The following is a 19587-nucleotide window of genomic DNA, read 5'->3' as shown; positions in this document are numbered from 1 at the left end:
ATCAGTCTACTCATGCTTTAGTAGAGTTCTGTAACATTGAGATAAATAACAGATCAGCACAGTGATTCATCAGTCTACTCGTGCTTTACTAGAGTTCTGTAACACTGTGATACATGACTGATCAGCACAGTGATTTATCAGTCTACTCATGCTTAAGTAGAGTTCTGTAACACTGAGATAAATAACGGATCAGCACAGTGATTTATCAGTCTACTCATGGTTAAGTAGAGTTCTGTAACACTGAGATAAATAACGGATCAGCACAGTGATTTATCAGTCTACTCATGCTTGAGTAGAGTTCTGTAACACTGAGATAAATAACGGATCAGCACAGTGATTTATCAGTCTACTCATGCTTAAGTAGAGTTCTGTAACACTGAGATAAATAAAGGATCAGCACAGTGATTCATCAGTCTACTCATGCTTTAGTAGAGTTCTGTAACCCTGTGATAAATGACTGATCAGCACATTGATGTATCAGTCTACTCATGCTTAAGTAGAGCTCAGTAACACAGATAAATAACTGATCAGCACAGTGATTTATCTGTGTACTTTTGTTGTACACAAGACTTTGTGAAGAAACCACTCGATGTTTAATGACTATGTTGGTGATTCTATAAAGAACACTCTATATCTACAAATGTATTCAGGCACTTTTTACCTACTCAGCTATTGGCTACTTGGCTGCATCAGCTACTTTACGGTGCACCCATTACTGACCCAGGCATGTAATTGAACAAAATACTGTAGCCTACCTATAAAAGCCACAAGAGTCATAATATTAAAAGAGAAAAGTAGATTATTTACTTGGGCTGCCAGTTTAGGAAGCTTGGAGGGAAAGGAGCATTTTCAGCCCATGGTCTGTTACAATGCTGCTGTGATTATCATCAGTTAGCTCTATTTATAACCTACTGCTTGCTGATGCATTATTGTTACAGTTAGATAATAAACAGTCCTGATTTTGTTTGTGGAGGTATTGCTACTGGTGGCCTAGTCTATATTGTGCTTCGGCGTCAGCGCGAGATGACTTCTGTGGAGGGAGAGTTTGCAGGGGGTGTTCCACTGTTTTACTTTAGTTATTGTGATCAAAGGAATGTAAATACAAACAATTTCAGTCATGAATAAAGGACATGGTGCAGGATGAATGTCTCTGTGTTATATAAACCACATCAAGATCAAATATACTGTGAAGCATGATACGTGAGTTAAGATTTCTACAATGTGGAATTGTGTTTATTGACTTAGTTCCAACTGTACACTGTAAAAATGAGGAAAGAAAAAAAATATAAAATGTTTATAATGAAATTAGAATTTGGGATAGTTCTATTAAATGGCTCTTATGAGACCTGCAATCTGCAATCATGAAATCTGCAACACTATAAAAAATTCAAATAGCTGGTCTAAAATAATAATAATACAATGTTTTAAGATGTTCATTTGAGTGGGCAGTTTATATTGTAATTTTGATTAATCTGATCATTTATTTCAATATGTTTTTAAAAAATGTGTTTTAGATGTGACCAAACATGACATGTAGGACCTTAATATCATAATATTACACTAAAACAATTATCCCTTTTATATAATTAATTTGTAAGCCCAATATAAATGTATGGGAAAGTAAAAAGTGTGTTGTTGAAAGTAGTTTCTTTAAAACGAGTTAAAAAGCTCAACAGGTAACAGAGGAATACCTGCAAAACTATTGCACGCTCTGCCAACCCAGCAAACATTACTGAAGCTCAGTTTAGCTGTTTACCTGTTTAGCAGAAAAATTGCCAGCTTGCCCATTTTCTATGATGACTGCCTCACACTGCATGCGTGCTAATGTCTATACCTGGCAAGCCTGAGAATGGAAATGGTACTGGGGGTATTGTGGTGGGCAGATTTGTGGGCTACACCCCACACAGATTTCTGTGATCAAATAAAAAAAAACTGCCTGAAGCTCTGCTGACAATAGCTGCTAGTGCTTCAATTTAGCATCTTTTCTTAATTTCTGTTTATACATCTTGTGAATATTTTATGAGATACTACAGAAAATGTAATCCTTAATGATCCTTTAACTACAATATTGAGTTAGACTGATTATCTGATTGCTATTCTTGACTACATATAATACAAGTAAATATGTAGTACAATTAAATGTTTACTTATTTCTTAACATCACTATTCGATGTGGTCTCTATTATATTTTAGAAATGATTTATTTATTGTACACAGTATCTCCTCAATAACAAAGTATGATTTGTATAATACTATGTTTGAATGTATCTCAGGTAATAGTATGGAAACAAGATGTAATGACGCATGTAGTGGTTTAATCAAATAGACATATGTAAAGTGGACACGGACGTTACTTCTGCTCTTCTTAGTTGACTTTCACAACACATGAAGTACTTAACGTGGCACCATGCAGTGGCTCGCCTTTTTTCTTCTTCTTTTGAATGTCGCTAACTGGTTCAAGACCTCTTTCTTGGCATCTGAATTCAACCTGCAGGGAGATTATTTGTTGGGTGGATTATTTTCACTAAATATTGTTTTTCACCCAAAACGTCAGTCCTATCCAGTGGCCCTTGAATGTCAAAGGTAAGTGCCATGCTTCTTCTGATTAAACCTGTTTGATTAAAACAAGATATTATTATAAATCGAGATACACCCAGAGTACCAGTAACCCAAATACTAGTATCATGCATTGAAGGGGATTTTTTTTATTTCTTCTTAATTAAATGGTTAAATGTAAACAGGGCCATTCGGAGTGGTTAATCTGAAATTAGATGTTTTTAAATAATGCTCTTCCCCCCCCAAAGACTTTAGAATATTTTAGCTTTTTCTTGCTCTTTCTTTGCTCCAGGTACCAGTTTGATGAATCTGCTTATCAGATGTTCGAGGTGATGAGGTTTACTGTAGAGGAGATCAACAACTCCTCCACCCTCCTGCCCAACGTATCACTCGGCTATGAGATTTTTGACCACTGCTCAGACACGCAGAATTTCCCCTCTGTTTTTAGTTTCATGTCGCAGAACGGATCAGTTCCAGTGCTACAAAGTTACAACAACTACCAGCCCAAAGTCATTGCTGTAATAGGTCCATATGAAAGCACTACAACTATAACAGTGGCTCCATTTTTCATGATGAACCTTATTCCAATGGTAAAGAATTAGTTTTACAGTTTTTTTGAATCACGTTATTTTGATGGTCCTCTGTTTATTATCTACGTGTGCCTAAAGTATTAATATATTACCTGGAGGCACTTATTTTTTAATCAAATGTCGACTATCTGTGACATTCAGGTTACAATTAAACCCAAATTAATTCAAATTGAAGTTGGTTAGGGTACATTTAATGTATGGTTCAGTTCTATTTTCTGGTTATACTGCATAATGCTTCACTTATACTGTATTATACTATTCATGAGGTCTTTGTAAAATTACAGTAATTAACTAGCAGTAGTTCCATCTTTATATTAAAATGTCTGGTTTTACAATTCAGAGTAATGCAAGATCTTGCTATAGAAACTTTATTCCTGACAAAGGTTTTGGGGAACTAGGTGAAACATGAAATCAATACATTAAACATTTCAAATTAATTTAATTATACTGTGAATTTTTGAGGTAAGAATAACATGTTAAAACATGTTAAACAGCTGAAATGTAATTGTTTGACAGAGTGATCTACACACATGAGTTATTATTGCACAGTTTGGACAGCCCTGCTCAAAATTTCTGTTACTGTGAAAAATATGTAAGTAGAAGTACAGCTAATCTTCAAAAGGCAAAATTAATTGATTGAAAAAAAAATTAAGTACACAATTGTTATACATTTAAAACACAGTGGGTGGGCCTTGAGTGGTCCAGTGGTCTAAGGTGCTGCCACTATGATTGAGAGATCGCTGGTTCGAATCCCGGTCATGGAGCTTGCCATCAGCTGGCGGAGCCCTAAGAGAGCACAATAGGCCTTGCTCTTTCTGGATGGGAAGATGGTGCTCTTTCCTCTCATCACCCCTAGGGTGATGTCAATCAGCACAAGGCAGCTGTGAGCTGAGGTATCAGAACCGAGTCGCTGTGCTTTCCTCCGAATGCGCTGCATGCCACTGGACAGTGTTGCATTAGCAGCAGTTCAAAAAGAGGCGGTGACTGAGTTCACATGTGTCAAAGGAGGCATGTGCTAGTCTTCACCTTCCTTGTGTTTTGACATCAATAGTGATAGGATATACAGCTGAAAATGGGTGGGACAATTGGCTTAGCACAATTGGGAGAAAAAAGAGAAGAAATTGTGAAAAAAAAGGACACAGTGGCTAATAAGAATAGTGTAGGAGGCATGTTAAGATCTGGAATGCCAAAATAAAACAAAAAACTTGTGTCCTTCTGTGACCCCAAAATTCAGCATTTTAATTTGGTTTCTAATTCTGAATAATAGTTAATGTAGCTTGTCTTCATGCATCATGTAGTCAAATATAGGAATTTAGTGAAATATAGATTCAGGTGTGTTTGCAACATATCTACAGTGGACTATCAAAATAAAGTGTAATCATTGTTTGTTCATTTAATTGTCAATTGTTTGTAAATTTACTTATTCATCTTTCTATATCTTTTTATACACAGGTTGATTATGGAGCATCAAGCTATGATTTATCAAACAAAGCTTTGTACCCTTCTTTCCTAAGAACGGTGCCTAGCAACAAAGACCTGATAGAGATTATTATTCGCATCATTAAGTGGTTTGGCTGGAACTGGGTTGCCTTTATTGGCAGCCAGGACGACTACAGTCGCGATGGCCTAAATTTATTTGACCAAAGTCTCAGACAAAATGGAATATGTATGGCCTATCAAGAAATGCTTCATTTGACCTCAGATTACCAAACAACACTTCGCAAAATTGACAAGTTAAACGTAAAGGTCATCGTGGTTTTCTCTATGCAAGTGATTGCAGAGAACACAATCAAAGCAGCTATAAAATACAATATCAGAAACAAAGTGTGGATTGCCGGTGAGGGCTGGGCTATGAATAAACAGCTTTTTCGTGAACCAGGGATAGAAAACATTGGGAAGATTTTTGGCATTACAGAACAATTCATGTCTTTGCCAGGATTAGACGACTTCATCTATAAATCACGGGAAAACAGTGAAGATGACGAAGGCCAGTGTCCACAGCCAACGGAAAATGTGTGTAATCAAGTGTGCAATAATTGCACGAAGCTGAGTTCAGAAGATATAATTAATGAAGACCCTACATTCTCTTTTCCTGTCTATTCTGCCATCTATACTATGGCACATGCCTTACACAGTGTTCTACAGTGTGCTGCAAATGGCTGCAACAAGAGTACACCAGTCTACCCTTACATGGTATGCAAAACTTGTAAAAATGAAAAATGTATTGTATATATAATGTATTGTGAAGTGATGTGTGTAAATATGTGTGTTTGGACAAATCATAAAATCAATAACCTGAGCTGTCCGACGTTCTGCAGCTTCTGAAGGAAATTAAGAAGTTGAATTTTTCTCTGAATGGCCGGCAAGTACAGTATGATGGAAATGGTGATCCAACTGTCAGTTATGTGGTAGTCCTGTGGAATACTCAAGGCAGTTTGCCACCCTTTACGGTGATTGGCTCATTCGAAACATATCCAGAGATTACTTTCACTATCAACAGCTCCCGCATACACTGGGATAACGACGGATCCGTAAGTTAACCCTTTATTTAAACGCCTAAATTATCGCAATGCATTTCTCTATTAATGTTGCTAACAGTCTTCTTGTCCTGTAAGGTGCCCTTTGGAAACTGCTCTATTGAGTGTAAAAATGGATTCCAAAGAGAATATGATCGCAATCACAAATGCTGCTTTAACTGTAAGATCTGCCCCGGTAACACCTATGTAAACTATACGAGTAAGTACTTTGGACTCAACCCATCCGAAAATTACACTTGGGTTTCTGATTTGGTATAACTGACTCATGTTCTAGTCCATGTGAGAATACTTTTATATTGTGATTTAAAATATGCAACAAAGGACACACCATTGGTTTACTAAAGACGGGAGTCGAAAGCCATAATAGAAAAATAGATATATAAGTCGGAAAATACTTGTATTGTTTATAATAATTATTAAAACACTATTATACAATGTGTAGTTGCTGTGCATTTCCCTTACCTGCAGTTTGGTCACAGACAGTTGTCTTTGAATCTACGTTAACCCTAGAACACTAACGTTGGTTGACAAGTTTTGGAACCCTTTTTTAATTTTTATAAACATATAACATCACATAAAATAAAAAGGTACCATGGATGACTCTATAAGAAAGCAGAAAAAGTGTTGGAAAATCATGTAATCCTTAACAAGTAAAGTCCTAACAAAAAATAATGCTACTGGGGACTTGGTCTTTGGTCCACCCATTCGTGGGACACGTGAGCGCCTGATTTAAAACACACAAACACTAAGATAAGTTAAATTACACCTATAAAATATGTTACTCTCCATCACTAACGTCGGATTAAAATCACCCGAACGCATGCCTCTTGAAAGAACATAAATGGGAGGAGGGAATCAACCATAACATTAATGGCATCAATGAGCGTCCTGCAGTCCCATGTAATTGTGTGGGAGAAAATGGTTAAGAGAATATTTTGAGAAAGTCTAAAGTGTGTGAAATGATAACTTTACTTTTATAGACATGGATGAAGATATATAGATATGGTTAAGGTTTTGCATATACACGTATCCACCTGTTTAACCTGAACCTGAAGTATCAATCACATTCTAAATCACAACACAGGGCAGCCAGTTATAACTATATATATGATTATGTATACTTATCAGTCTTACAGTGCTTCGGACGTTTTCCCTTTTAATTGCTTTTAGAAATTGAATCTAGAATGTTACATAAGTGATAACATTAATACATTTTAATTCCATTGGAGTAATTTGCCAGTCTGATTTCTATTTGTCCTAATAAACATGCTAAATAATAAAAAACTAATATATATATATATATATATATATATATATATATATATATATATATATATATATATATATATATATATAAGGGCGGAGTTAATCATGTTTCCTTTAGTTTAGTTTTAACTGCGATCTCTTACTGTCTTTTTCTTGACTTTTTGCAGAGGATCCCGCAACTTGTTTTCCATGCAGTAAAGGGGAGTGGTCACCAGAGGGAAGCACATCCTGTCAGAAACGCATCATCATGTATCTCCCCTTTACCGAGCCTTTGTCCATATTGTTGATGGCATCTGGTTTTTCTCTGGAGCTGCTCTGCATAGCAGTTACAGTTCTGTTCTTATACAATTACAGCACACCAGTAGTGAAGTCTGCTGGAGGTAATATGTGTTTCCTCATGTTGGCCTCTTTGATAATGTCCAGCATCAGTATATTCTTTTTCTTTGGGCAACCAACAGTGATCGCATGTACCTTCAGAAATGTGATGTTTTGTTTTTTCTACACCATCTGCCTTTCGTGTTTGACTGTACGCTCTTTACAAATTTTCTGGGTCTTCAAAATGGCCAATAGGTTTCCTGAGGTGTACAAATGCTGGGTGAAGTACAATGGCCAGTGGCTCCTCATTGCTGTTGTCTCTGTTGTTCAGTTTATTTTTTGTGTTCTGTGGGTGACTCTGATAACCCCTACACCCTCAAAGGATGAAACATCTTATGATAACCACATCATCCTCATCTGTTCTTCAGGGTATATGAACATATTTTATGTAGTGGTGTCCTTCATTTTGTCTCTCAGCATTCTCTGTTTCTTTTTCTCCTACATGTGTGCTGATCTCCCAAAAGACTACAATGAGGCTAAATCGATCACCTTCAGCATGCTTTTGTTCTACATCAGCTGGTGTGTTTATTTTACAGCAGATATGATTTATGACGGTGTGCAAATCCAGCTTATTAATTCGGTGGCACAGTTGTCCAGCTTGTATGGTATCCTCCTGAGCTACTTTATCCCCAAGTCTTATGTGATTGTTTTTCAGCCAAAGAAGAACACTCAGGCCTACTTTCAGACAACTATCCAGAGTTATACCCAAACCATCAGTAGAATGTAGGCAACAGTGATGTGAGTGTTTCACTCAACAACAAAAAGAAAAAAAAAATACTGGAGAGTTTTCTTGGAAGAGCTATGAAGAGATTTTTGATTCATTATAGTGACCATGTTTGTGTTTGAATAAATTAAAGGGGTTATTCCAGTTCAAGTATTCCTTCTATAAACTTAAACATTTTAAGGAGGTCATTTTAATTAAAATCTTATTTACTTACTTTAAATAAATTATATTTACAGAAACCAAATGTGGTGCTTCTCTGGAATTGTATATAGATTAATCTTTATTTAGATGTATATAGATGTAATCTTTATTTATAGGTGTAGAGCATGAGCTTTATACATAAAGAGAGAACAAAGGGTAAACATAACATCATACTAATACTGTAATATTACATTTATCTGAACCCTTCCCTTATTAGTGCTGACAATGCCATGCATGTACATCTATTCTTTAATCAAATTAAAGTCAAATATAAAAAACAGACTCACTTATTTTTAAGTGTATGACCTTTTGTTTAAATATTATTTACTTGTTCTAGCAGCAAAAGAAAAGCATAAACAGCCATTTTATATGCCATATAATATCACTGTTTTGTCATGGTGTTTTTTATCTAAGGATGCATCTGAAATGTTACTGTAAATGTCAGATGCCAAAAAATTGGTATTAGAATGATCCTATGGAGAGGTGTTTTTTTCTGTTTTTATTTTGGAGTGCCTACACAAAACCTTTACACAATATAAAGGATAAATAGCAATTATAGATCTTTCGGTGAAAGATTTTATTTATTTATTTATTTTTTTAAATATAAACAGAACATTTATTCTCACACTTACACTGTCACTTAACCACAAATATGGTTATCTAATGAAATTTCAATTAAAAAGCCAAAAGCCAAAGGCCGCTTTTTGGTTTTACATGATTTGAATGTAAGCAAAGTCATCTATCCAACAATTAAATGTTTACATTATTTATAAAAAGTGTTTTAGAAGCCTCATTCCAACCCAATAATCGCTCAGGAAACTTTTATTTGTGAGAGTGCATTACGTATTGCTTAAACAGGTTTTTAGTGAAGCCCTTTTGAGACAGCCCGAGGGTGGCCGCTGCTGAAGGAGCGCAGTCACCTTGGGTTCTGCTCATTTAAGAGGTAAATTGCTGCTTTGTTCCACCATTGAGAGCTCTGGCATGTGGAACGGGAGGATGGACCGTGAAGCCGGGAACGAATGGGTTCAATGGTGACTCCCAGCGTGGCATATGGCGTTTAGCGACCGCTGACAACAACAAATTGTCGATTTCATACCAATTTTCTGTTGAAGGAAGGACATAAGCCACCCACATGGTTTCCTGCTGAAGCATTTGAAGGACATGTTCTCTCCACAACTCTTACGAGCAGATGCCAGCGCGGGGCTACTGTCAGTAATGATGCGGGAACTGTACTTTATGTTTTTGCCAATCAAAGAAGGAAGAAAGGAAGAAAATGTCATTCTTATTCACTGAATATGTAGAAAGTCGTATAATTGTATATATTTTCATCATATATTCTATTATATAAATACAGTAGTACAGTAGTAGTAGTAGGAGAACTACATGTTATTTCCCAAAATGTGCAAATTGTCATTTTGATTTAGTTATTATAGACCTATACATTTAAAAATATTTATATTCACCTCTTGACATTTGGGTCTGGAATATTTGCATCGATATAAGTTTGATAACTTTAAGTGTTTATTCATTAATAAATACTACTTTAAAATCCAGATATATTCTAAGTATTTTATTCCAATGCTTGATCATAGAATGTATGCTGCATTAGAAACTGCTCGAATACAACAAAAGCAACAAAATGACATTTATTTGAAGATTAGCTGAGCTGTTGTCGTTTAAATCATGCATTGACCTCAAACATTTATATGCCTTGCACTTTTTATATTATACACTTTGATACAATAAACTGTATCTGAAATCCTATTTGCTGCGTCGGTGACAGCAGGTGTTAAGACTCAACAAGTTGGTTTTTGCTCTTTCTACCCTATTTAGGCACCAGCGAGCACATTCACTTTTTAACAGGGCGAGTTTTCTTGCGGGTCCAGAAAATACGAAGCGAGGAGAATCGCAGGGCCGCCTCTAGCCTTTTGAGACCCAAACCCCCGATTTTCCACTCCCGGGGCATAAAGGAACCACCCTGGGAAACCTGCCCTGTCTTTTGAACAAACCACGCACAGCCCTCAAAGAGCTTTATCTGTCACTGCTCTCTTACTGCTTCAGGAATATTTAGAGAATTGCATTTTCGTGGTCTACTATGTGCTCGGTAAAATGTATATAAACAGTGTTGCGTCTTTCAGTCGCTGTCACGCAAAACGTGCCTCGCAGCTTAAGTTTTGTATTTTCATGTGTTTGCAACGTTACGTTTGTTTTCGTTACGTTGTGTCAAAATTTAAAAATGGTCACATTAGAAAATGACTTGGAATAAACAGTTTTCCAATTAATTCCTTTGAAATCCATTGAATCCAAGGTTTTGAGTGACACCAGGGCACATCTATTAACCAATACATTCAGTTTTTTTGCTCTTATAAAATCAATGTTCATGATCATTAAAAAAACTTCAGTATTTGAATTTGACTTTTTATCTGACAGGTTTTTTTTTATATTGTTATGATTTCATGATAATTGGACAGATAAACATACTCTAAATATGAAAAAATATCTTGATATTGACTTTCACTTAACGTTTAGAAAATATTTTTCTCTTCTGCTTTAAACGTTGCAGGCCCAATGACAGCAACAGTGACAAAAAGATCAAGAACTAAGTAAAAGGTCAATCATAAAAAAGAACTCTGCTGTTCGGTTTAGGAATGTGTAAACGTTTTACTTAAATTTATCAGCAACCCTGAAGAATCGCTACTCCTTATCATCTACATTGCTCAAGGCACCATCATTTACAAAAACACATATTCGATTTTTTGCAGCTTCTCCACAGTCGCACTTCTTAGCCATTATTATACCTCTTTCCAATCGCTAGTGTCCACAAATAGCCACTTTATTCTTTTACAAATGTGCCTGGACGTCTGTGGAGTAAATGGCAGATGTTTAGCAATTCAAGGCGCATCAATAGCCTAGATTTAGTGTTTAACAATGAGAAGGGTCCCCTTTTGTTAGTCACTTGTGTTTTCCAAGGAGAGCTTGACAAAAGCTTCATCCTTCAGCGAGTTATAAAGTTACTTTCCACTAGTTCATTTCAGGCCTTGAGAAAACCCAAAGCGATGTTAATGTGCACCTCTCGCCTTTTCAGACACTAACCCCAGTGCACACAACCAAACACAACCATTGTGCGCCTGGACCAAAGTAAAGACTCTTAAATAACCTACAGACTAGTCTATAGAAATTCATGATAGAACATGTTTGATCAGACCAAGGCAAACAGTGCCGTCGCGTGGCTTTTTGTGCCATGTAGATGTAGATGAAATGTTATGAAACTCAAAAATTGGTATATATAGCTTACACATATGCACAGTATAATTGGACCTAGACCTGGCCCTTGTGGGACACCATTTGTTTCCTCTTATATTGCATTGAATGTCTGAATAGTTTTGAGGCGGATCTCCAATTTGCTTCGCTCTCAGATGACCTTATCCTACTTCTTGGTGATGGCTTGCCCTTAGTTAGGTTATTTGCATACCAGGAGACTATGTGGATGGCAACAGAACTGTCCAGATTCTTTTTCATTAAATTCGTTTTATATCGGTTGTTAAACATCGTGTGTAGTGTATATGATATTTATTGAGCTTGGGTCAATTTCATTATTGCAAAATCATCATTCTGATTTCAGTTTTAACAGTCATAGTGCTCTAGCAGTGCTCCACGTTTAATCTTGTTGACCCTTATTTGTTTCCACGTATATCACCTTGAATCTCTATATAACTGAGGCGGTTCTTTAGTTTGGTTTACAGTCTACCTTGTTCCGTTACTTGAATTAGACCTGCTCTTTGGTTATTTTGCATATCATAATACAATGGCCAGATTATTTACCATTACATTCTTATATATGATGCTTACAAACGAACTACAGACTATATGGGCTTTTTATTACAGGATGAGCTTGGACTCATTCCATCATCACAAGATCCTCCTTCTAGTAGTGTCATTGTCGCCGTTCCTCATTGCCCAGCAGTGCTCCCCATTCCCATCTTGGACGCACACCTCAGTTGATTCGGGACCATGTACCTGCTTTGTCCTGCTATTGGCGTGCTAATGGAGAATATTTTCCCCCTCCAAAAAGACAACGTTTATTGCAGGTAATTGTATAATTGCCTCACTAATTGTTGTTAACAAGTCTTATAGGGCTTCAATTACTGCAGGATCTCCCCGCTGAGACAAGCCAACAAAAGGCCCCGAGGGTTAATGAGTTACAAAGAGAGAAAAGTGGCTGTGGGCCCAGGCCCAGGGCGCTTTTCATAAACATCCACTCAACTTGCTGTTGCTGCCTCACGTTTTTATTATGCCAAGTGTGGGCACAAGTCGTTCCCGTTTTATTGTTATTGATGAGACTTCTTTTTTCAAGAGGAAAAGGAGGGAAATTCTCACCTGGCACATGGAAAACGGCATTATATTTATATATGAACTTTTTTAGATTTACTACTTAATGGTTGTTCTCCAAAATAAAATCTAATTTGTTTTAGAATGGGAATGTTGCAATTTCAAAAGCGGCCCCCTTTTGAATACACGTCAGATCTCATTGGTCGGAGTACGAGGAACCTTGGGCTCTCCTGGAAAAGTGCCCTAACGTGGTGCAACGTGTTGGATTTGAGCGTGAAAATGGCGTGATAATGCTTCGTGCAGAGCGCACAATGGAGTGAAGCCAGCCTTTATACGCAGGGGTGCTTTGCCCCAATTTCATACCAAGTTAACGATGCTTTATGCACCCTGAGAACCGAGCAGTGCCGTGATTTGCACCAATTTTTCGGTGTATTACATGCAAGTTTATTGCGAATAGTCCCGTCAGATGTAGCTAAATAAGCGTTGGATGTTAACACATCTACATATGTTACACTACCTGCTGGCAGAGCAAACGGCTACGTCGCCCATAGTGGTACAAAGCAGGCTTTTTAACTAAGGACAATTAGGCTACAAATTGCCCCAGAGTGCGTGATCTTTGTCCCAGGTTTGCAAATTAGAGTCTTAATTTCATGGTAAGGTAAATGTTGCGCTGCAACACATTAGACATTATGACTGCGTTTGATAAAACAGTATAAATAATATATATGTATGTATATTATATATGTTTATTATATATACATTATATACATTATATATTTGCTAACGAAAATCGTATATACACTATGACTATGTATGCACGAATGGGAAACTTTGGTGCCCACAAATATACATATATAAGGCATTTCTTATATATAATACAGTTATTGTTAATTTAGCCTAAAATATATGCACCGTTATTTATAAATGCCTTATTTCAAATAAGTAGGCATACACTCACACATATATGACAAATACATATCAAAAAGTATATCAAAAAGTTCCTTATATTTCAAAATATGTTTAAAAGGCATTTTTCTTAACACATATTACATTTCCCTGTGGATACAGACTCTCCTTTACTTATTCCTTTCAGATTGGTATTTAATTATTTATTTACCTATTTATTTACTCGTTTATTTATTTATCAATTGAAACCCCACGCCTTAAGCTCACAAAACCAGGATTCCCTCCATCATTCTAAGCTCCCCTTCCAATAGTTTGCTTTTCAAAGCAGGACACAACAAAGGCTTTTGGGCTCTTGAAAGTGAAGGGAATCCTTTCAGTGACCTCATTTGGAGGGGCGCGCAACTGACTGAAGAAAAGATCAATGGGCTCTCCATCTTTAAATATAAACTGCATTCTTCTCATTGCCTCCTAAAGGCCCCCTTGTCTCTTTCGCGCGCCTCTTCCCAGTCTGCGCGCTTTTGGTTGCTGCACGACCACAAACGTCCATTGTGTCCAGTCCGGCTGCAGAGGCGAGCAGTCCTCAGCGTCTTTAATAAGGAGCCATTCATTCTGTCGCGTGTCGGTCGGTGGAGGCAAAACACCAAATGCTAAGCCTCTTCCCTTTTCTCTTTCAGTCCAGCAGAGCTGTAAATCACCAGCACGGTCCGTTATATTTACAGTAGCATCAGGATCATAGATGTACAGTTGAGTAAAACGAAATTCAAGTTTTCTGCTCTATAAACATTATGTCTACTGAATAAATAGCACATCCTAAATATTTTTTTTCTGATTTCTCCTCTGATGTGTTGGGGCTATAAATAACAGTAAAAAAGATAAAGATAACAAAATAAGATTTGCATTTGCCTTATTTCTCAACGGTTACAAATGCCGATGGTGAAACCGGAAACTTGTCATTACAATTACCATTACTGTTACCATAAAGAATTTTTACTTTTGAAACCTTTTTTACGCTGTTATTAGTCATTATTGCATGAAGACATCAGTAGGGAGGGATAATAAACACAAAAGAGAATGCACGAACATTTTTGCAGTCAATGACGTGTTGTGTTTTTGTAGGAAAAACGAAAGCATATTTAAAGTGAAATAATTATTACATTTTTAAGTATTGCTTTGACCGTTTAAAAGGTAACAAAATGAACACGAGAAATACATGAGTCATTTACTCACGTTATTAAAAATGTCAGTCCTCTCTCCTCACTCTCTCACTGCTCTCTCGTCAATCTTCGTTTTCATGAACAAGTGTTACATCAAAACTGGTAATGACAGTATGGCAATGCATTGTTCATTAAAAACGTTGTATACATAAACATAAATACTGAATTAATTGCTTTTTAAGTTCATATTATAAAGCACGCCGTGATTTTTGAATGAATTGTTCATTTCTGATCACATATTAACACACATTTCCAATTGTGGGTTGGAGACTTGCTTAACGTAGAGTCTGATACAAACATATTGTTGCATAATTGGGTGCTTAACAATATTGATGGAGCCACGAATGGCATGTAATACTAAGGTATTAAGGCCTCAGTACATATTTTAGCACATTTAGCAATCACAATAAATGCATGTAAATAAAAATGCCATTGGGAATTAGGACTCTATCCAGTATGCTCGACCGCGATCACATTGCCTGGTTGTTTTTGAAAACTGAAAGAGCTTTAAATCAAAAAGGTGAAGTTGGTCACTTTTTTATTTTTACGTTTATTAGGTCTTGTACTTTATTTTAGGGCTCTGGGCCCGCTAAACTTAGTAAGGACCACCACAGCGTGGGCCCATGCGCGAGACTTTCCCAAGCGCAGCTGTATTGATGGGGCAGTGTGGAAAATCGGGCGGACAGGACCCAAGGACAGGAGGCGTTCCTCTGATTCTCCTCGCTTTGCGCACTGAAGGCAACATCTGGGAAAATCCCCACCACTGTTTAATACAAACCCACCAAACCTAAAACTAACCCAGCATGTTTATGAATATACACGCTTATCCAAACGTCTTCTGAACAAGCATAGTCCTGCATAGAAATTCTTATTATGCGCTTATGCGCATTTGGAGACTGTGCGCTTTGCTTTACAGGCAGAAAGTGAGTGCGTCCTGAAAACATGTGCATGATTACCACGGTTCGCCCCGTGGCCTCGCAGCGTGAAATACACAAAGAGAAGACTGAATAGTCGGGACTGGTACAAGTTTCCCAACAGAGTGACTCGGTATTTGTAACATTATACCCCATTTAATGGTGATTCTGTACGCTTTTCCTTACAATTTCGCCCCACACGAAGGCGCCCTGATTTTCCCAGTGTATTTGCAATAATGTATGGCTGATGCAGAAGAAGCCGCAATTTGATGTTATAAACTACTGGAACAGATCTTACAAATTAAAACAAAGGTTTCTAAATAATCCTTTAAAGTTCAAACATTTACATGGTTGGTTATTTAAATAACTGCCTATTGAAATATTCTACAAGTTTTTCAAAGTCGTTTTTCATAATCTCTGGTACATAATCTGATAAATTTCAGATTGAAGCGTTGGTTAAACGTTCACAGTTGTTAAATTGATAACGTTGATTGTATAAACCTTCACAGCGTGAACAAACAAAAAATATATCGCAGCTTCTCATGAAAGAATAGTTCTCTACTAAAAAAGAAGCTAAATTTTTTCAAATATTCTTTAAATGAAACACTTTAATTTTAAACGAAAGCAAGTTCGTTGAGTTGCCTCTACTGAATACCCTTGAAAATCCCCATTAAAGATGTATGCACTAACATGTAGCACTAATTCTCGTTATGTCGTTATTATAATAGTAATAGTAGATACGCCGATAAATCGTTATATATCGTATATATTAAAAAGTGATAGATTTAACAGTTATAAAGTGTCCTGTTTGTGCATTCAAAACAATAGCCAGCAATGCTGTTTAGTGGCTCCAAGTCTCCTGTCCCATTGGCTTGATGCGGCAATGATTTTTTTACTGCACCTGTGTCACGGCAAAACCCGCCCCCGCGCTGCTTGTGACCAATCCCGCAGCAGGAGGTCGATGATTGATGGAATTGGGTGGGGAAAATAAGCGCGCGCCACATTGAGATGTTAAGTGAGTCTGTCCGTATAAATAGGCCTGCCAGCCCAAATTCCTTCACTTCATCCCGAGGCTTAAACGAAAGTGCGTGTGTGTGGAAAGAGCACAACCAACTACTGCAGCAGAAAAATGGTCTCAGATAGTTTGAGAAAGACGAAAATATCCATTCACAAAAAGGTAAGATGAGTTATTATATTTTTAATAGCAGTGTCGCCTTATTTTAAAGTGCATAACATTACATTTGCTAACATTTTAATAACCGGTCTTTCCTTTCATTTTTTTTCAGGTTTCTAAACCAATGATGGAGAAAAAGAGGAGGGCGCGCATAAACACGTGCTTGGATCAGTTAAAGACTCTTCTGGAAAACATCTACTCAAATAACGTATGTATTTTATTTGTCAAGCTTAAAAATTTAATTTTGTGTGTAATTTATTTGTTAATTATTATTATTTTTTTATTCTTTGCCATTTTCGTTGTCTGGTCGTTTCGTTGTTGTAAATGCTTCAGTCCAACACGTTTTAAATGTTTCTCACCTTAAACGTGGTAATAAACTGTTTTGTTGTTTTATCTTCTTTTAGATTAGTAAGCGAAAACTTGAAAAGGCCGACATTTTGGAGCTAACTGTGAAACATCTGAAACATCTTCAAAAATCCGAGAAAGGTTTGTTTGATCTTTCACTTTCTCGCGCTCTCTTTTGTAAATAAAATTTGTTAAAGTTGAATAACCCTCCCCTAGAATCTACTCTTTTTCTATAATCATAGCTCAGCGCAACTTTACATTTTATTAAATACTAATAAAGCTACCCCAGAATGACTATATAAAATACATGAATTTATTAATAACAAATTTTATATTTATTTCAATTGATCCATTTGTTCAAATAAACTAAAATGATTACGAAAAGTAGCTTGATTTTTTGTTAGCACATGCATTTTTTCTTAGTGTTTTATTATGATAAATATGTTTCGACTAGTTTAAACAAGCAATGTATTTAATGTATTTATTTATTTAACAGGTTTGGCCATAAACTCTGGAGGGTCTGAATATCAGTCGGGCTACACGACTTGTCTCGCCAGTGTAAACCAGTATCTTCTCACGGCTGATGCAAACACGGCGAGTAGATCCACCATGCTGGCTCACCTGTCCCGCAGCCTCCTTCGCCTCGGAGCGCCGGCCCCAAGTTTCAGCACCACGGACAGAGACTGCGCATCATCTCCGCCCTCAAAAAAACAGCGAAGACATGACACCTTATCAACCCGCCATCAAATCTTTACCAAAGACCAAAAGCCTGCACACGGACTCTTCGATCATCACAAACACATTCATGTTAATCGAAGCTGCAGTGCTCCTGCATCCTTACAACAAAATTACTGGCGCCCTTGGTAACTGGCATTTGCAGATGTATTTAGAGTGTATAGAAATTGTTTACTTTTTATTATAGATATAACTTGCTCTTGTTCATTGCACTAGATCCTATTTTGGATACCTTTTTGTACAAATGTATATTTTTTTAATAAAACGAGAAAAAATAATGGCTGGCAATCTCTTTTTTTCGATCAGACCTGTGAAAATGTGAAAAAGTGCATGCTATTCTGATTAAGTCTGAGAAAAGAATAAAAAGTAAGTTTTTCAAAGTAATTAAAAAAAGTAAACTCTAGTATTTCTAGGTACATTCAAAAATAGCACATTTTTGAGTAAAAAACGGTTATATTGTCAATAGAAACTCATGTTTAGAGTACTACCAGATTGATATGATCTACTCATCAGTAACTTATACTGTTTAAAAAGCTTAAAAAGTTGACACCCCTACCAAATACTAAGAAATTCCGAAATTTATATTGAAATACCCAATACACAATAATTTAAGAGTAGAAAGTAGAAACAATAAGGGTGGACTATATGTAGGTTTACACCAACATGTGTCAGGAATTTGTACTACAGTAGATTTTCTGTTGGATTGGACAGTTTTCTCTCCATAAATGAGCTTTGGGTGACATTTATTTATTGTCATTCCTTGGACACTTGGTACATATTGACCACTGTGTATCTAGTCCTCAAGCCAAAACAATTAGGTTCTTGTCAAAGTGGCTTAGATCTTTATACATTTTCCCTGCTTCCATTTCATCAACTTTAAAATGGACTGTTCACCTGCCCCCTGCAAGGTGTTATTATAACAAAACAAACAATTTGATTCACTTCACATGTCAGTGTTTTGTAATGTTAAGATAGCCCTGAAATTTGAAGCTAAGCTAAAATTAAATTAGTTTTTGTTAGTAATGTCATTTGGTTGGTAGATTTTCACAAAAGCTTCCAGAGCATAAAATACAACCCCCAATCCCCTGGAATCAATCATAAAAACAAAATCCCCATTTAAAAATGACAATAAAAAAATCATGTAGCCCAGAAATATCTTGTCATAACTTTGTTACAAGGAAAGATGACAATTATTAGTTTAATAATATTTTTGTAAGTAGGTTTCTTGCAATCAGAAATTATCTTTTTGCGATGTCCAAATAACTAAATATTTTCTTTTAATCACAGCACAGCAAATGTTCTCAAGATATTTTTTTTGTCTTGATCAAAGATTGTTTCGTTTGTTTCCTGTAATCTCAATGACAAAATGATTTTTTTTCAAACTCACAGCTTATTCCGTGAAAGTGGCTTTCTTGTGATCACAACTTATTTCAAGTCATCTCAAGATCTCATCTCTTGTTGACTCTTTAAATTACTTGCAATTCTTCTTAAAACAAAGTTCAAAAAGTGAAAAAAATATTAATTAAATCTTTTTTGTGATCTGTGATATAGGACAACAATAGTTTTCTCTTGATAATAAATAATTTCTCCTATGATTTTAAGATACCTAAATTGGCTTCTTGAGATTACAACCTATGTCTCTTTTGATCTCAAGACAAAAGTTTTCTTATGATAATGCATTTTTCCTCAGATGTCAAGATAAGATCCTGTCGTTTACAGTA

At 36.3% G+C, this 19587-nt stretch overlaps 2 protein-coding genes across 2 annotated transcripts; both read left to right on the top strand.

Moving 5' to 3' along the window:
• Positions 1 to 2843: 2843 nt before the first annotated feature.
• LOC103027595 (taste receptor type 1 member 1) lies at positions 2844 to 8066 on the top strand. The gene is made up of 5 exons (XM_007247993.3): positions 2844 to 3146; positions 4599 to 5339; positions 5465 to 5677; positions 5762 to 5882; positions 7117 to 8066. Exons 1-5 carry the CDS (start codon positions 2877 to 2879, stop codon positions 8049 to 8051), a joined length of 2280 nt encoding a protein of 759 aa, XP_007248055.3. The 5' UTR covers positions 2844 to 2876; the 3' UTR covers positions 8052 to 8066.
• An 8605-nt stretch (positions 8067 to 16671) lies between these two features.
• On the top strand, positions 16672 to 18144 carry her3 (hairy-related 3). The gene is made up of 4 exons (XM_007247936.4): positions 16672 to 16789; positions 16899 to 16994; positions 17191 to 17272; positions 17628 to 18144. The coding sequence occupies exons 1-4, from the start codon at positions 16742 to 16744 to the stop codon at positions 17996 to 17998; spliced, it is 597 nt and encodes a 198-aa protein (XP_007247998.3). The 5' UTR covers positions 16672 to 16741; the 3' UTR covers positions 17999 to 18144.
• The last annotated feature ends 1443 nt before the right edge of the window (positions 18145 to 19587 follow it).

Source organism: Astyanax mexicanus, chromosome 12 (assembly GCF_023375975.1).
Source record: "Astyanax mexicanus isolate ESR-SI-001 chromosome 12, AstMex3_surface, whole genome shotgun sequence".
Classification (NCBI taxonomy): domain Eukaryota; kingdom Metazoa; phylum Chordata; class Actinopteri; order Characiformes; family Acestrorhamphidae; genus Astyanax; species Astyanax mexicanus.
The sequence above is the reverse complement of the archived record's forward strand: the minus strand, read 5'-3'. Positions and strand labels throughout refer to the sequence as shown.

Bases quoted from the DNA above. Each gene is read 5' to 3' on its own strand.
- LOC103027595 (XM_007247993.3), top strand. From the start codon at position 2,877: ATGTTCGAGGTGATGAGGTTTACTGTAGAGGAGATCAACAACTCCTCC. The intron at 5,340-5,464 runs GTATGCAAAACT...GACGTTCTGCAG, and splicing joins CACCAGTCTACCCTTACATG to CTTCTGAAGGAAATTAAGAA. The intron at 5,883-7,116 runs GTAAGTACTTTG...GACTTTTTGCAG, and splicing joins CACCTATGTAAACTATACGA to AGGATCCCGCAACTTGTTTT.
- her3 (XM_007247936.4), top strand. From the start codon at position 16,742: ATGGTCTCAGATAGTTTGAGAAAGACGAAAATATCCATTCACAAAAAG. The intron at 16,790-16,898 runs GTAAGATGAGTT...ATTTTTTTTCAG, and splicing joins AAATATCCATTCACAAAAAG to GTTTCTAAACCAATGATGGA. The intron at 17,273-17,627 runs GTTTGTTTGATC...TTTATTTAACAG, and splicing joins TCTTCAAAAATCCGAGAAAG to GTTTGGCCATAAACTCTGGA.